Source organism: Oryzias latipes, chromosome 13, assembly GCF_002234675.1.
Source record: "Oryzias latipes chromosome 13, ASM223467v1".
Classification (NCBI taxonomy): Eukaryota; Metazoa; Chordata; class Actinopteri; order Beloniformes; family Adrianichthyidae; genus Oryzias; species Oryzias latipes.
In genome coordinates, this window is record NC_019871.2 from 12,723,464 (window position 1) to 12,738,014 (window position 14,551).

Sequence of the window (14,551 nt, forward strand, 5' to 3'; positions counted from 1 at the left end):
AAAGTAAAAACCTTCAGACACAGCAGTCTCTGATTTCGTGGAAATTTTATTATATGATTTTATATTTTATATCAATATGTTTATTGTGCTACAAACCTGCATGTTAGCATCATTTTTGCAGTTACAATTACATTTCTGTTCTCCTTCAGGGTAAATCCAAACAGTATGGGGGGGGGGGGGGGGGTAGTGCAGGGGTAGAGCAGCAAATTCTAACTGCAGGAAATGCAGTTCCTGCTTTGCTGCCATTGGAGAATATGAATTAATTTGTGAATAAGGGAATAGGAACAATTTAAAAAATATTTTAAGACTTGGAAAAAGGTGGACAAGCACCATACAAGTCCACACCACATACTATTTATGGCGTTTCCATTCTAAAAAATGATGGGATCTGGAATTTGGTCAGAACCCACTGACCCAACACCTCCTAAAAAGTTCAGATCACATTCAGATGGTGACAAAATGGAACAACCCACAGTGTAACTGTCCCAGCACACATTTGACAGTACAGTCTGCCAACTAGATCAGATTATCTGTATATAAAAAGATAAGAAATATGGAATTTAGTTTTAAAAATACTAAATGAAAACAATAGAAGGCTAAATTAACAGTCAGACTGAAGCCTACTAATAAAAAAAAGCAAAACAAGAGTGAGGGAGTTGAATAAAAATACTTTCCTCTCATCTTAAACTCATCCAGTTGGTTAGGCAGTATTGCTTTCTATGTGTTTAGCCATCTCAAAGTCACCTTCAGAGCAATGGCTACATACCTTACGGAAAGCTTTCCTGGTGTCTCTGTAAGCTCTGCTCAGGCCCACCACCATGTTCATAGCAAAACGCCACACCATGTAGTTCTGCAGATCCCTGAGAGTAGAGAAAACATGATTAAAGAGACTGCCCAGCTGTTTTTATAGCATACCACATATGCTCCTACCACCACAAAGATGCACACAACCCCACCTACAGACACATGAAAAAACAAACCTCTTATTATATTTGGCCAAAACAAGGTTGAGTCTTCTGTAATAGTTTGGAGAGTAGTTTATGATTTTCTCAGAGTCAGAAATGTTGATATTCACCGCATCCATGATCTTAGCTGTAAAGTGACTCCAGTCAAATACCTTGAGGTTAGGTAATAAAGAAAGAGAAAACAAATCATTAAGTTGGAAAACAAAATTAAGAGTAGCAAAGCACGAGTAAAGGACTGTTAAGCAAGGCTAACTTTTTTTTTTTTTACCTTAGAATCAACCTCAAGAGTAAAGTTGGTATTCAAGTCACCAAGTTCCATCTTATTATAAAGCAGGACTGGGTTGTTTCTATCCTCTGGGGTATCGGTGGCCTTGGAAAAAAAAAAAAAAAAAAAAAAAAAAAGACAAACAACGATGCCATCACAGCCCTGTTGTTTCCCGACACATGTGAACACTTTCAAAGCGGCTCCAGAGGCATCAAACATATTTAGCATCCCAGAAGGCCTCAAGGCCGTAAACGTCAAGAGCTTCAGCAGTTTACTGGTCTTGTAAAAAGTGAGCAGTCGAGTGTAGGGGAGCTGAAGCATGTTTGTAAGTGGAACTGAGGAGATTAGAGACCGGTGGAGAATGACATAACAGCATAGTGGAAGTGTGGTGATGTACGTGCAAAGCTGTGTTGGATTAAAAGCATCTTGCTTCAGACTGACAAAAACAAGCACTAGATGAAAGCTCACTCAGCTAGGAAAAAAATAAACGCTTTGCAGGTTTAAAGATAAAAATGACCCACAGTTTGTACAAAAACAGCTCCGTCAAAGTGCGGGGAGCAGTGAGCTGTTCTATGGCAGCATTATTTACAGGCTACCTAGTAGTCTAAGTTGAAACAACTTTTAATGTCTCCTGCAGGACCTTTTCCCAATAAATGTCACACGCCAGAAAAAAAAAAAAAAAAAGGCTAAAAAGCAAAAGCTACAATGGAACAAAACAGACATACTGGTTTAGGATGGAACTACCTCAACATATACCAATTTACAACCTATAGAAAGCCTGCAGCCAATACAAGGTTTGAATAATAAAATGAATGGGCTTGGTGCTTGAACCTTAGCACAGATAAAGGCTGTCTGCATTGTCAATGGTTTTATTCGAGCAGATCAAAACTTTCTGGGCAGTAGCACAGCTTCAGTGTTCAAATTTGTTTCATTGGTCCCACTTGTAAAGATGTGGATATAAGCTTTGGTTACTGAGGTTTGTGAGACATCTGTTCTGTTGTTCCCCATCAGTGTTTTTCAGCTCTGCTCTTTAATAACTCTGGCCTGCAATGCTTTCCTCTTCTCTCCTTGTCTAGAACACCCAATTTTAAAGACATATTTTTGATATCTGCAAACATGAAATGAATAGAGTGTTAGACAAGGGAAAAAAGTTAAACATGTAGGGTAGAGGTACCTCAGGACTTTAGTTAGGAAACACTACAGACAGATCTGTGAAAATCTGTGGCTTACTCACAAAACCTGGAAATGTTTGTGGGCCAGATGTGACGCACAGATAAGGAAGAAAGGTTGTTTATGGAACTCTCAGTTAACTTGCAGTTTCTTTGGTAAATGTAAGCCACATATGAGCTTCAGGCAAATGACAAACAAAAATTATATTTAACACTTTTTTGATTAAAAAAAAGAAACTTACATTAGCAATGTCTCTCTCCAGGTCCATAACTCGTGCCACTTCCTCTCTAATGAGGGTTTCATTGACCTTAAGTCCACGGTCAGATCGTATCAGCTTAGCTAGGTCAATCATGAACTGCTCATAGGCCCGACATGCCTGTAAAAACCAACATGCTATTGTGTTTATATAAACAAATCCACATGTGACCACCGTCTTTTTCCCCTTTTGCAAACCAGCTAGGAGATGATGCTCATTCTTTTAACAAGAACTACAGCAGAGCAAGACCAATCCAGATGCAAAGCATCTGGTCAAGACTGTGAGCAATGCAAATTTGATTTCCCTCATTGGTTTTAAATTACCAATTAAAGCTTCAGAGCATGCTTTTCTTCATATTATGCATATTTGCTCATATGGTAAGTGTCAAACAGCTAATTCATGGTTGTTTGGTGCCTCTTGCTGATGCTCCTATAGTTGATTAAAATTTGGGAACAAAAATAAGAAAATAAAAGCAAGCTAAAAAAAAAAAAAAAAAAAAAAAAAAAAAAAAAAAAGCTAGAACAAATGTTAATGTGGGACTAATACAAAAGTAGTGTTTGTCCATGCGTGTTTTGTGTGGGTCTGTGTGTTTTACACAAACCTCTGCATAGGGTCCAGTACATGCATAATAATCTCTGGACAACAGACCAAGACTTGTCTGCTGGTCAAACTGTTCAAAATAAAAGGTTGCATGAACACAATGGTAAGTGTCCAATTCATAAACACAGAGAGATAATGCTTTTCTACTCAGAAGTGCAAACGTACATGGATAATGTGAGAGTTTGAGTCTCTGTCATCTGTGCCAACAAAGAAGTTAACCAGTAGTTGAGTCCCATATTTCTCATTTAACCTGGCAATGACGTCTTCCAACCTCCATGTTGCCCCTTAAGAAATCAGAAAAAAAATAAGACTTTTTCAAATGTACTTTTTTGGCTTCATATTGATGCGTATAAATGAGACATGCATAAGTGCACGTACCGTATTTTTCCTCCCAGCCGTCCACTGCTATGGGCCACTCAAACATATCTGGCAGCATATCGAGTAAAGGAGCCCCTCCTCTTTGCTCTATTAAACCTTAATAACACATAGTAGCAAAAATTAAAGCTTCAAAACAAACCCTTTCACAGCAAAAAAGGTAAAACCACAAAATTTAAGATAAAGAAATGCAATAATTATAAAACTTTGGGGATTTCGTTTCAGTTAATTCAATTTATTGCCAAAAATATATTGGTTTCAGACTTTACTCTTAAATGCTTCACAATTACAATTTAGAACTATTTTTAATTCTAAATTTGGTTTTAAAAGATAGACGAGGCATAATACAAGAAGTGATGTTATACATATTCCCAGATGTGACAGCACATTTGGCAGGTGACAAACGCTTGCAGAAGAAATCCCTACATAGAGGATTTATGCAGTGATCCAGCCGTCAGGTGTCATCTCTGTTACCTCTTTGATCATAGTCAAATGCAAACAGACACCAGACAGCAGTTACTGCCTCTGTCAAACCAAAATATAAGCTTTGGTCCACATTGTAACTTGTGTCAAACAATAGATTCTTGCACATTTATGCATACAAAGCATCCTTTAAGTTCTTTATTAGTTACTGCTCGATGCCCTCATGTCACACTGAAATTTGAACGCAAGTGAAACTTACCAGGTGGCTCAACACTACGACCGTTAGGGTCAGATGTTCCGGCTTGGCAATCAATGGAAGACTAACATTTTTTAGGTTGAGAATAGAAACAAACCTTACTATATCATAAAAGGGGAAATTCTGCAAACCTTTGTACTAGAAAGAGCAACAATGGATCCAGAGAGTAAATGAGGAGTTCATGTGTGCCATACTCTACAACCACAGGAGAGTAGATTTTATAAAACCGGATCAACCCAAAAGCTAGCATTTGTAAAGACCAATATGAGCTAAAGGGGAGGGGGGGGGGGGAGTGTTATTTTTGCCTTTTATCTGAATAATACTTCAATTTAATTTTTACAATATTGTACAACCTGTCAAAAAAGCCCTATGCGGTTGCATGATTGATGGCAAAAAAGTACACATTTCATCTAGATGTACAATTGCAGACATGTCTGCAATTGTACATCTTATTCTTCAGTAAACAGATACCCTGTTTATGTACTTCCTTTAGTGTTAGAGTGCATTTACATTTGATATATTACTGTGTTTTGTTTTTCTCCTCACTTCTTGGCTATGCTCTGGAGAAAAGCAAATGTTTTTCATTCCAGCCAACACTGTAGTGATGGCAGAATTAAGGTTCCAATTCTTGCTGCTAACTGAGAATTGAGTTTTGCAATATATACATTTGACCCTCATATGTTCTGTAAAGAGGGAAAAATAACACAAAAAAAAACATTAATTTTAAATAACTTTAAGGGTCTCATTTCTTAAATTCAAATTACTTATGAGTCATCTTTTTATCTAAAATTATTTAAGCCAATCTTTGATTTTTATGCTCCATCTGTCAACGCACTAAAGAGAAATTTGGATTTTTAAAGAAAAAGCACATTAAAATCCTTCGAGTGCTGACTCACTCTCATTGGTACAGGACTTGTATAGGGTTTTAGCCTTGGTGAGAGCAGCTGCTTCTCCATCCACCGTTTTTTCAAGGACACCTGCAAAAAAATAAAAAAATAAAGCACAGAGGGAACATTAAGTGGGAAAAACAAACTCCATAATGTGATGTAAGAAAGGACAGACTTGTTAAACCTCAAATAGAACACAGAGTTCTTTTTAGTAACCAGTCAAAAGTTCAATACAAGGTTCTTGAAAACATCTGGCTTACTTTGCATTTAAACATTTCAAGTTAAATGCTCTTCAAATGAATGTGTCTGAGATGTTTTGGGTTAGTCATTCAACTGGGAAATGGTAGTTACAGTTTAAGCCATGGATGGTAGGGTGGACTTCTAGCATATTTAAACTACGTTCAGACATTAATGAATGCTTTTATCAACAACTAGCAAGCAATACTGAGTCAGTCAACACATTCCCAGCTAAGCGCTAAAAGGAAAACACCTCAGCCTCAAGAAGCGTCAAGGGGGTAGTTCAGCTTTTCACAACTTCCATTCCCAAAAGTGAGCAGAAATTTTCCTGACTAGGTTAAAAGGACATGAGAGAATACAGCAGAAAGCTCACACAGCATAAAAGAAGTATACAGATAGGTAACCAATGTCTAATAAACTACTCAAAAAAAGACTTGGGTTACATTTTAAACATTGAAGTTGCATAAATGCAACAAAAGTCTGGCTTCTTAGAATCAAAATAAATGTCTTGGGCTGTTGCTGCTCAGCCCGTTATTCTGTGTGTAATCGCCAATCCTGAGGATTGAGATTTCCCGCTTCTGAGGTTCAGAAAAAAAATCTTGTTTCAAAAATGTGGAAGTTTGACAGCTTTGCTGTTAAGCAGGCATGATAGCAAAAGGAAGATTGATAGGAGGATTAAAAATACAAGTATGTTTTTAATCTGAATTGATACTGAACTAGGAGAGTGAGTTTAGACACAAAAGCATAGCTGGTAAATGAGGATTTTAGATGCTGTGTAGTGAATAATACAATAATTTATTACAGTAACCTTGACATTACAGATCAATGACTTAAAATACAAACATTAAAAGCTGTGAGACCATGAGGCAGTAAATGAGGATGGATAAACAACCAAAGGAAAGGACCAAAATACTCAACCTTACCTTTCAGACTTTTCATTTTTATTTCTTTTAATATACTTCAAATTAAAATTACTGAGTCAAATTTCTTATGGCTGTACAGACCTAAAACTGTAATTTGATTATTTTTCTCCATTACATACGTAGTCTTGTTTCACAGAGCCAACAGATATGTTCTGTTGTAGGGCAAGGCTGTCCTCCAATAGTCTGTCCAGGTGCCTTAATGTTACCCAAACCAAATAATGTTATTGCCAAACATTGAAGCATATCTAAATGCAGAATTACTTTGCAAGACATATGAGACTTTATATTGTTATGGAGTACTTTTGCAATTCTGAGACAATAGCATTGTAAATTGAGGGAATAATTATGAAAACAAATGATCTCACGTTACTTATAATTTTAAAAATGTGTAAAACACTGCTCAAGTTTGATAGTTTGTCTCGATGGGGGGGGGGGGGGGGGGGGTCAAAGATTTTAAATATTTAATGATTGTAATATCAGACCGGTACTTGTTTATACCTTCTAGTTAATTGAAAGTACAAAATTCAGAGGAGGAAACCACAAAGCTTTAGATTACATCTTGAACTTCATTTGAATAAGAGCAGTGTGTACTTTGAGCATTGAAGCAAACATATTTAGTGAGGTGACACTAAAGGCTCTTTGAATGCAAAAGTTGACACCAATGCTTCTTTTTTCTCACCGTCTTCACCGCCTCTAGAGCACCTGTTGTGGGCATATGGACTCTAGTTAGCTCAGCCTTAGGCCAGATTTGGTTTTCCCGCAGACAGCTCATCAAAATGAGTGATAAGGATAAGGATTGGGGAGTCAACTTGTTTAACTGAGAGGGAGCAGTATGCTTTTCTGTGTTGCCTTAAGGTACAAGTTCCGTTCGAAGCGATTAACATATCTTTATGAGCTCCCGTTAATTTTCAGCTGCACCAAAAAAACAAATGAATTCTAATAAATTTTCCTGCTGCCACGCTACACGTCAGCATACTGAGACTTCAGTCTGCCAAGATGCGCTGTGGTGAAATCAGCTGTGACGTGATAACAGGATCAGCACATCAGAGGTGGTCGTTTCTTTTAAGAAAACCTGAAAATTGTCGTCAGCTGTGGTTTACATCCTCATTAAGTCACTTCATCCAGCTGTTGCCACTTTTGATTTACCACCTGGCTTCCAACAAACTGTTTTACGTCAAGAAACTCATGAATATTACTTGGCAAAGCTCATTAATAAACAAAATAGTTTAAACAATAAATGTCACAAAGTACAAGGCCGATTATCGGTTCTCATGCGGAGTTCATTCTTGACCCTGACAGGAATCTATTTCTTTCCCCTCAACCTGGGGTTCATTAGTCTGCTGCCTTTTCTACAACTCAGACTTATCTAGACTTGAATCATGAACAGCGTGAATACTTCATTAGGGCCAAGTCATGAATGTTACATTTTAAAATTCTCTTAAGTAACTACTTTGTAATAAATATGCAAAATGTATGTCGATGGCAAACCCAATCAGAGTGGCTTCTGTTTATACGAGCAGAAAGCAGCAGCGTTGGACATGTGAGAAATGAATGCCATCAGGAACCCGCGTACATTTGCACAAGTCATTCCATTCAGGCATGTAATACGCATTAATCATTCTTATGTAAAACTTCACACAATAAAGACAATTGAAAAGCTTGCCATTTGTAGTCGATTTTAAAATTTCATAAAGGATTGGCAACTTGGGCTATGTCGAATTCCCAATGTACTAAAAAACTATGGTGTGGGACTATTTAGTGCCCTGGATTTTAAAAGCAAATCGGAAAACATGCTCACTTTTATTTTTTTTATTTGTTTTAAACTGCGAAAATAAAGTCCCCGATGTCACGAGGTGAAAAATCAAATTGATGTGAGCGTTTCATGACGACTTTTTGTGAAAACACTCCAGATGATGAAAACCAATAGAAAAAAAAAAAACATTTACATTTATTTATTTTGCAAAAATTGTTCAAAGCCAATGCATTGTGGTTTATATTTACCAATGTAGGGGGCATCGATGCACACTTTTTGCAGAGACTTCTTGGAAATTTCTAGGGCACTTGATTTTGGAGTTGTGGATTCGAACAGCACTACAAAATAGCAAACGCGCCATATAGTGAACTATGTAGTGAAGGAATTCTGACAGCTTGTTTTCTCAGACCGTTTTCCCAGAATGCAATGTATTGAGACAAAGAAGTTTAGGTTACACAATGCTCCACTGTGGTGCAGAACTACCTATGCCACTTTTGTTACATCTTTATGTAAAACATGTTATAGGTTGAATCAGGTCTTCCTGTTACTTTCAGAAAAAAAATAAGAAAGCAGCAAGCAAAACCCATCAGTACCATATGACTTACTGGTGGTACATCTTAATGCCAAGTGCCACTCAGATCAATAAAACAGACCAGAAAATTCAATATCAAGCCAATAACATTCACAAGCTTGTGTTTTATTTAGAAATTATTGTGTGAATATTAATTCATTTTGTGACAATTTTTCATTCATGACAATGGTCATTGTGCCATGAAATTACAGTGTGCAACAGACTAAATATTAAAACACATGAAGTGAAGCCTTCACAGGGAGATCAGAAAGAACAGTCTTAGTGCATGCTAAAGACAAAGAAAAAAAAAAAGACCATATTCCAGCTGCTTGATGTTCTTATGAATCTAGCTGAATAGGATTGCAGCAAACCTCCCTTAATGTGGCCACATAGAGGGAAAAAAAGACCCCAAATTCAAGAGAGTATTATAAATGGTGGGAAATAAAGTAATTTCAACTTCAAGAACTTCAGACATTAAAAGTAAACACCAAGCAGTTGGACAGGCTTGTCTAATAAAGTGTCAGGTCAATGTACATCCCGTAATGGCAGATCTAACAACTGCTCACCCCCCCCCCCCCCCCCCCCCCCCCCCCAATTAGGTTCAACTCGGAAATATGCATGCAAGGATGGGAATTGAAGTCACCTAATGTTCAGAACACTAAAGGGAACAGAATGACAAGGAACTCGTCCCCGTTGCTTTAACATTACAAGCAGACTGACTACTGTTGCATCTTTGAGCGTCTATCAAGTCTGGATAAAAACTAAATCCAAACAGTCAAATTTGGTTGTTAAGGGAGGAGGGAAAGAGACTGAATAAAAGTGGGGTGAGAAAATGGCTCTTACCAAGTGGCAGATGTGTTAATTAGAAAGTCTGCAATGTGCTAAATTCTAAAACTCCATCTATTCCATCAGTTTGTAAAACAGATTAAATCTTTTAAATAATAATAATAATAATGAATTTTATTTATATGGCGCCTTTCTAGACACCCAAGGTCGCCTTACAGATAGAAACAATAAAATACAGTTAAAAGAAAGACACATTAGTTAAAAACATACAAAACAATGGAATCATAAAATTAACATCAGTAGTGTGTTTAATGAAGATAAAAGTGCAGCTTTGAATTTTAGTGATAGTTTAAGAGGAAGGAAAACATGCGAACTTACCATTTAAAAAAAAAAAAAGGTATATTATGCCAGCTTCTTATTCATTATTGGTCAGTTTGAATATAAACCGCTAAACTAAAGTATTTTATTAAACAAGAATCAGAGCTGAAGTCAGAACAGCAGCTGCTCCTTGTAGCATTATTGTAAAAATACAAAAAAAACAAAAAAAAAACATTAGCAGTACACTGTAAGCAAAAGAACCACAAAGAAAGATGCCACTTTTTTTCAGTTCAGTTGAATGTTTTGTGGGACTCTTGACAAAAAGATATTTTATGTTCCAAGCCAGCCAGCCAGCCCCCCCCCCCCCCCCCCATTTTTATGGCACTTCTGTGCATAAGCTCCTCACATCATTGCTCAAACTGTTGATTTGTATCTGCAGGACCATAACAGAAATGCACAAATCCACAAGTTCTCATTCAAGCTAGAATCAGCTGTGGCATTTCATGGTTCAACCAATGACTGATGCCCATTAGATTTTTCTAGATGTTTTCTGCCACCTCTTTTCACACAACTCATGAGTTGTGAAAAGTGCATATTAAGAGCCTTTTGACAATAGTTTATTTTAAAAAAAAGGGGGCATATCAAGGACCTTTCGACTTTGACAAACCTTTAGAGATACAAAAATAACTTCAGTATTAGCGGTCACTTGTGGAGGTCTCATAAATGTTGCATGACAGAGAACACCATGGCCAAGAGGAAAGAATGGGGCTCAAATTGGTCAGGGAGCTGACAAGAGTCTGCCAAATCCAAAACACACCAGTGTACAAGACTGAAGTGACATGCCAAGGAAAGAAAAAAAACAGATAAGAAAAAAACATTTTTGGAGCTTCCCATCTCTAGAAACATAGGTTTATAACCAGCACAATTTATTAGTTTTATCATCGTGCAGAACTTTGCAAAGTTTTATTAAATCCATCAAAGGGCCAACTAATGTAAGGATTGTTTAAAAGGTGTATATACTAAAAGGATTAGCCCACATTTGCTAATAATCATTAAATATATTAGATGGAGGGATTTAAAATGTTACATATGACGAGCATTATGACAAAATGTCATCAATAAAACTTTGACTCAAAGCGGAAAACCCTAACAATTATTATTATACCAAAGCTTTACTTACTCTGCAGGTGCACAACACAGACTAAATTTAAATATCAAATGTGCTTTTTACCCATAAATTAATAATCCAAGAGCTTCAAGAAAATAAAATCGCTGGAAGCAACACATATGTGCTGAAGTGAGGGAAAACCACACATCTGTTGTAGAAGAGAGAAAGAATGCACCAGGGATGTAACCAGTAAACTAAATACTCTTTAACAAGTTCAGGCTAAAAGATCTCAGGATTTTCCTCATCTGACCCCAGCCACTGAGACCTCACACCCATCATCTTTTGAATCTTGTAGACATTATAGTCTCAATGGAATCAAGAGCCACAAAAAAGTTCTTATCGTGAAAAAGCCATGTGGCCTTGTTCCACCTAAAAAAAAAATATTCAAGTTCAGAGTCTGGGATTTATTATGACAAATTGTCCCTGAACAGTTTCTCTGGACAAAGAATCAGGAGACAACAACCTATCGTAATTATGAAAGAACTAGATACACGCAGAACTCTGATTAAACCAGAAGATGGTTTTCATTATTGAAGGAGAGGCACAGGCTGTGGTGAAATAAGAGATATGAGTGTTCTCCTGAAAAAAAGACTGCTTTAGTGGACGCCCTACAGGGATACAGTTAAAAAAATAAAAAAAAGGAAACAAGCCTTTATCTCTTAACAGACTTTGCCCACCCCAACATATCACATCTTTTACTTGTATAAAGTGGACAGCTTTGTCCTAGTAAAAAAGAAACTGTTGGCTCTGTCAGGAGCCTGCTTAGCGACTTCTGTGAAAGACTAAAAAAGAAAAGAAAAAGAAAGAAAAAAAGATACAATTATGCAAGCTTGTAAATATAATGAAGACAGAATATCTCATACACATCTTCCCCAGAGACATTTGTTAGATGGATGTTGAGTTGCTTCTGAACTTTTGCAGTTTAATGATGAAAAGGGCTACAATTCAAGCTATTTTAATATTGACGTAACAACGTGCAAGCTCGTGTTCACACAAGTACAAATCAGTGGCCATTTTATCCTAAATTTCATCTAATAAAGTGCAGAGCCAAAAGAACAAGATGTGTTTTCAAAATGTTCCAGTCTACAAAACCATACTGAACCTTTTGTAATAAAACCTGAGTTTTGTGTTCTTCAGAAAGTTTCCTTCAAATCCGCTCGTTTCATTTTTGCACGCATGCACATCACCTCACCCAGTTCCTACCCACACATTTCACTAATCCTTCCATCTTCTCATCATCATTTGTGCACTATTTATGTGCTCATTTAATTGTAATGAAGTCCTGAGATAAAGACTCTTCACAGGACGCTCTCTGGAAAAGGGCACAGATCATGTGTGTAATTGGATTACTGACTGCCTGGTGCTAATGTATAACCACAGCAAAGGTTCACCCTTTAACTCCCCTCTTGTCAACACACCCCCACGCTCAGACAGACACTTTGTTCTGACTATATACATATTTGTGGAAAAGTTTTTTTTCGACACTCAAAGATGTCTTCCTAGTCCTGTTTGCTTGAAATGTTTAGAGCATTTTGTTTGAGTCGAGTTGATTAATCAAAAATGTCAAGAAATGTTTTGAGCAACACAAACCATTGCAACTGCCTCCAAATACTTGCTCCTAATTTTTGTTTGTTTTTTAAAACAGATACATAGCAAGAAGAAAATTAGAAATTCACTCAAAAAAAAAAGAAAAAAAAGTTATAGCCATTAAAATCCCAATCCCAAAAGCACAACCAGAGGGTTCTTTGTGTTTATTTGATAAACACCTTAATAAAATGCTCATTTAGTCCATTTAACTTCATAAAATTTAGGAACGGCTTCACACAATGTAATTTAGAAGTCAATGAACTGTTGCAGAGAAAGGAGAGTATGCATAGGCTAATCACAAAATTAATCACATTAGGACGTAGCATTGCTTTGCCGTGTGTGAGAACTTGTGCAAAAACATGAAGAGCTGCTTCATTTTTTCCAGTTCACAAACTGCTCCAGCCTAATGCTACTTCACACTGGCCTCGGTAACACATGTTCAACTGACATGTTCCAATGAAAAGTCTATAAAACGTGCATAGATATGCATTTCAGACTTCAGCGTTTAAAACTTCTGTTTATGTGTCACCATGCAAGTGTAAAGTCTGGAAAAAGCCCGGCGCTAGATTTGCACCACTTAAATTTTGCACCAAGCCTCTTCCCACTGTGAGCACATACACTTGTATAGGTGAGAACACCATCTGCTAAAAGCGCATTTAAAAACCCACGTTCTTGAATGCGCATCACACGCCCATGTGTACGTAGCATTAGAGGAGGCTCAGCTTTCAGATCTTGTGAGATCTTGTGAATAAAATGTAACCTCTGCAGGGACAAAAGTGTCCATGAAAACAACATCTTTTTGGCAGAAGCATGATTAAGAAAAGTTATGAAAAAAAAAAAGAAACCATTATGACATGGTAGCTTTTTTAGTTCATGCACTCCTCTTCAATGTGAAAGTAAAAAGAAAATGACTTTTAAACACTGTTTGCTAATTAGGCTCAGATGGATCATAACCGAGAGGTGACCTGAACCATAAAGGGGAAAGGAGAGGCCCCTCAGGGTCTACTTGCAGGTGGCTAGGACTTCAAATGAGACTCTTCGGGCAGCATGAAAACATGAAGAGGAAGACAGCTGCAAAGACAGAACAAGGATGAAATATAAAAAGAATAAGGATCAGACTGACAGCCTGAAACAAAAGCAGGTAAGAAGATCACTGGACCAGAGTGGAGTCATTAGAATTAAGAATGAGGAGCCCGACAGCGTGGGAAGACAAGTGGCAGAGGAGCCAGGTAAAGGCCAATGCACCTGCTGATAACTGGAGGTGAGATGTAATGTAATCTTCCTTGCTGCACGCTTGCCAGAAGCTTTGACATTTGACATCTTCTCTGGTATGGACCGTCGACGGCGCACGGACAGAAATGTCAGCGTAGCACAATGCCAAGCATCTCTACTTTGAGTGAGAACAGCCAGGAGTGTGTTAATATTCATACAACATGAAAGATTTCAATCGACTGACGCCTTCTGTTAGAAACTCTACATTCTGGGTTCTGTCACACAATATGCTAATGTGTTCCAAGTCTGGACTACAAACAAGGCATCTCCCCTGGGTGAGAGCTTTGTAGAAATCCAGACCTTTTATCCACACAAAGTTCGAAGGGAACAACCTACAAAATAAAAGAAAAACAAAACTTTTCACTCCATTTTCCACCAAGTCAAGCGATAAAACGTGCTGAGACAGAGCTCTATCTGCACACTTGACTTATCCCCTTCAGCAGCTGTGTCGCCTTAAAATAATATTTGCTAAAACAGCTACCAGCCAAACTACCTCTTTAATGAGCAGCCAGCTTAAAAAAAAAAGAAAAAAGTCAGACAGTATTTGGTGAGCTCCTGACTTTTCCCCACCATTAAGCCAAGCTTTGGCCACTTGCATAATAAAATAAGTCTCGTTTACAACAGCCTTTCCTTGAGTGGCAAGCTGATTACCAACTGCTAGAAGTTTTGCTCCATCGTTTAATTTCTAATTATATCTGCCTGCCAAAACATTTTAATGTTATTCTTTCTGTAATACCTA

The 14,551-nt window shown here is 37.4% G+C and overlaps 1 protein-coding gene across 4 annotated transcripts in view; it reads right to left on the reverse strand.

The window, feature by feature from the left end:
- mme (membrane metalloendopeptidase) overlaps positions 1–14,551 on the reverse strand; it is a 36,983-nt gene that overhangs the window by 9,111 nt on the left and 13,321 nt on the right. For all 4 annotated transcript variants that reach the window (XM_023961640.1, XM_023961641.1, XM_023961642.1 and 1 more), the window contains 8 exons: positions 5,207–5,287; positions 3,635–3,730; positions 3,422–3,540; positions 3,258–3,326; positions 2,642–2,776; positions 1,234–1,335; positions 981–1,117; positions 767–860 (listed from right to left, as the gene is read on the reverse strand). In XM_023961640.1, the coding sequence (XP_023817408.1) occupies positions 767–860; positions 981–1,117; positions 1,234–1,335; positions 2,642–2,776; positions 3,258–3,326; positions 3,422–3,540; positions 3,635–3,730; positions 5,207–5,287 (833 nt within the window). The remainder of the gene's footprint in view (positions 1–766; positions 861–980; positions 1,118–1,233; positions 1,336–2,641; positions 2,777–3,257; positions 3,327–3,421; positions 3,541–3,634; positions 3,731–5,206; positions 5,288–14,551) is intronic.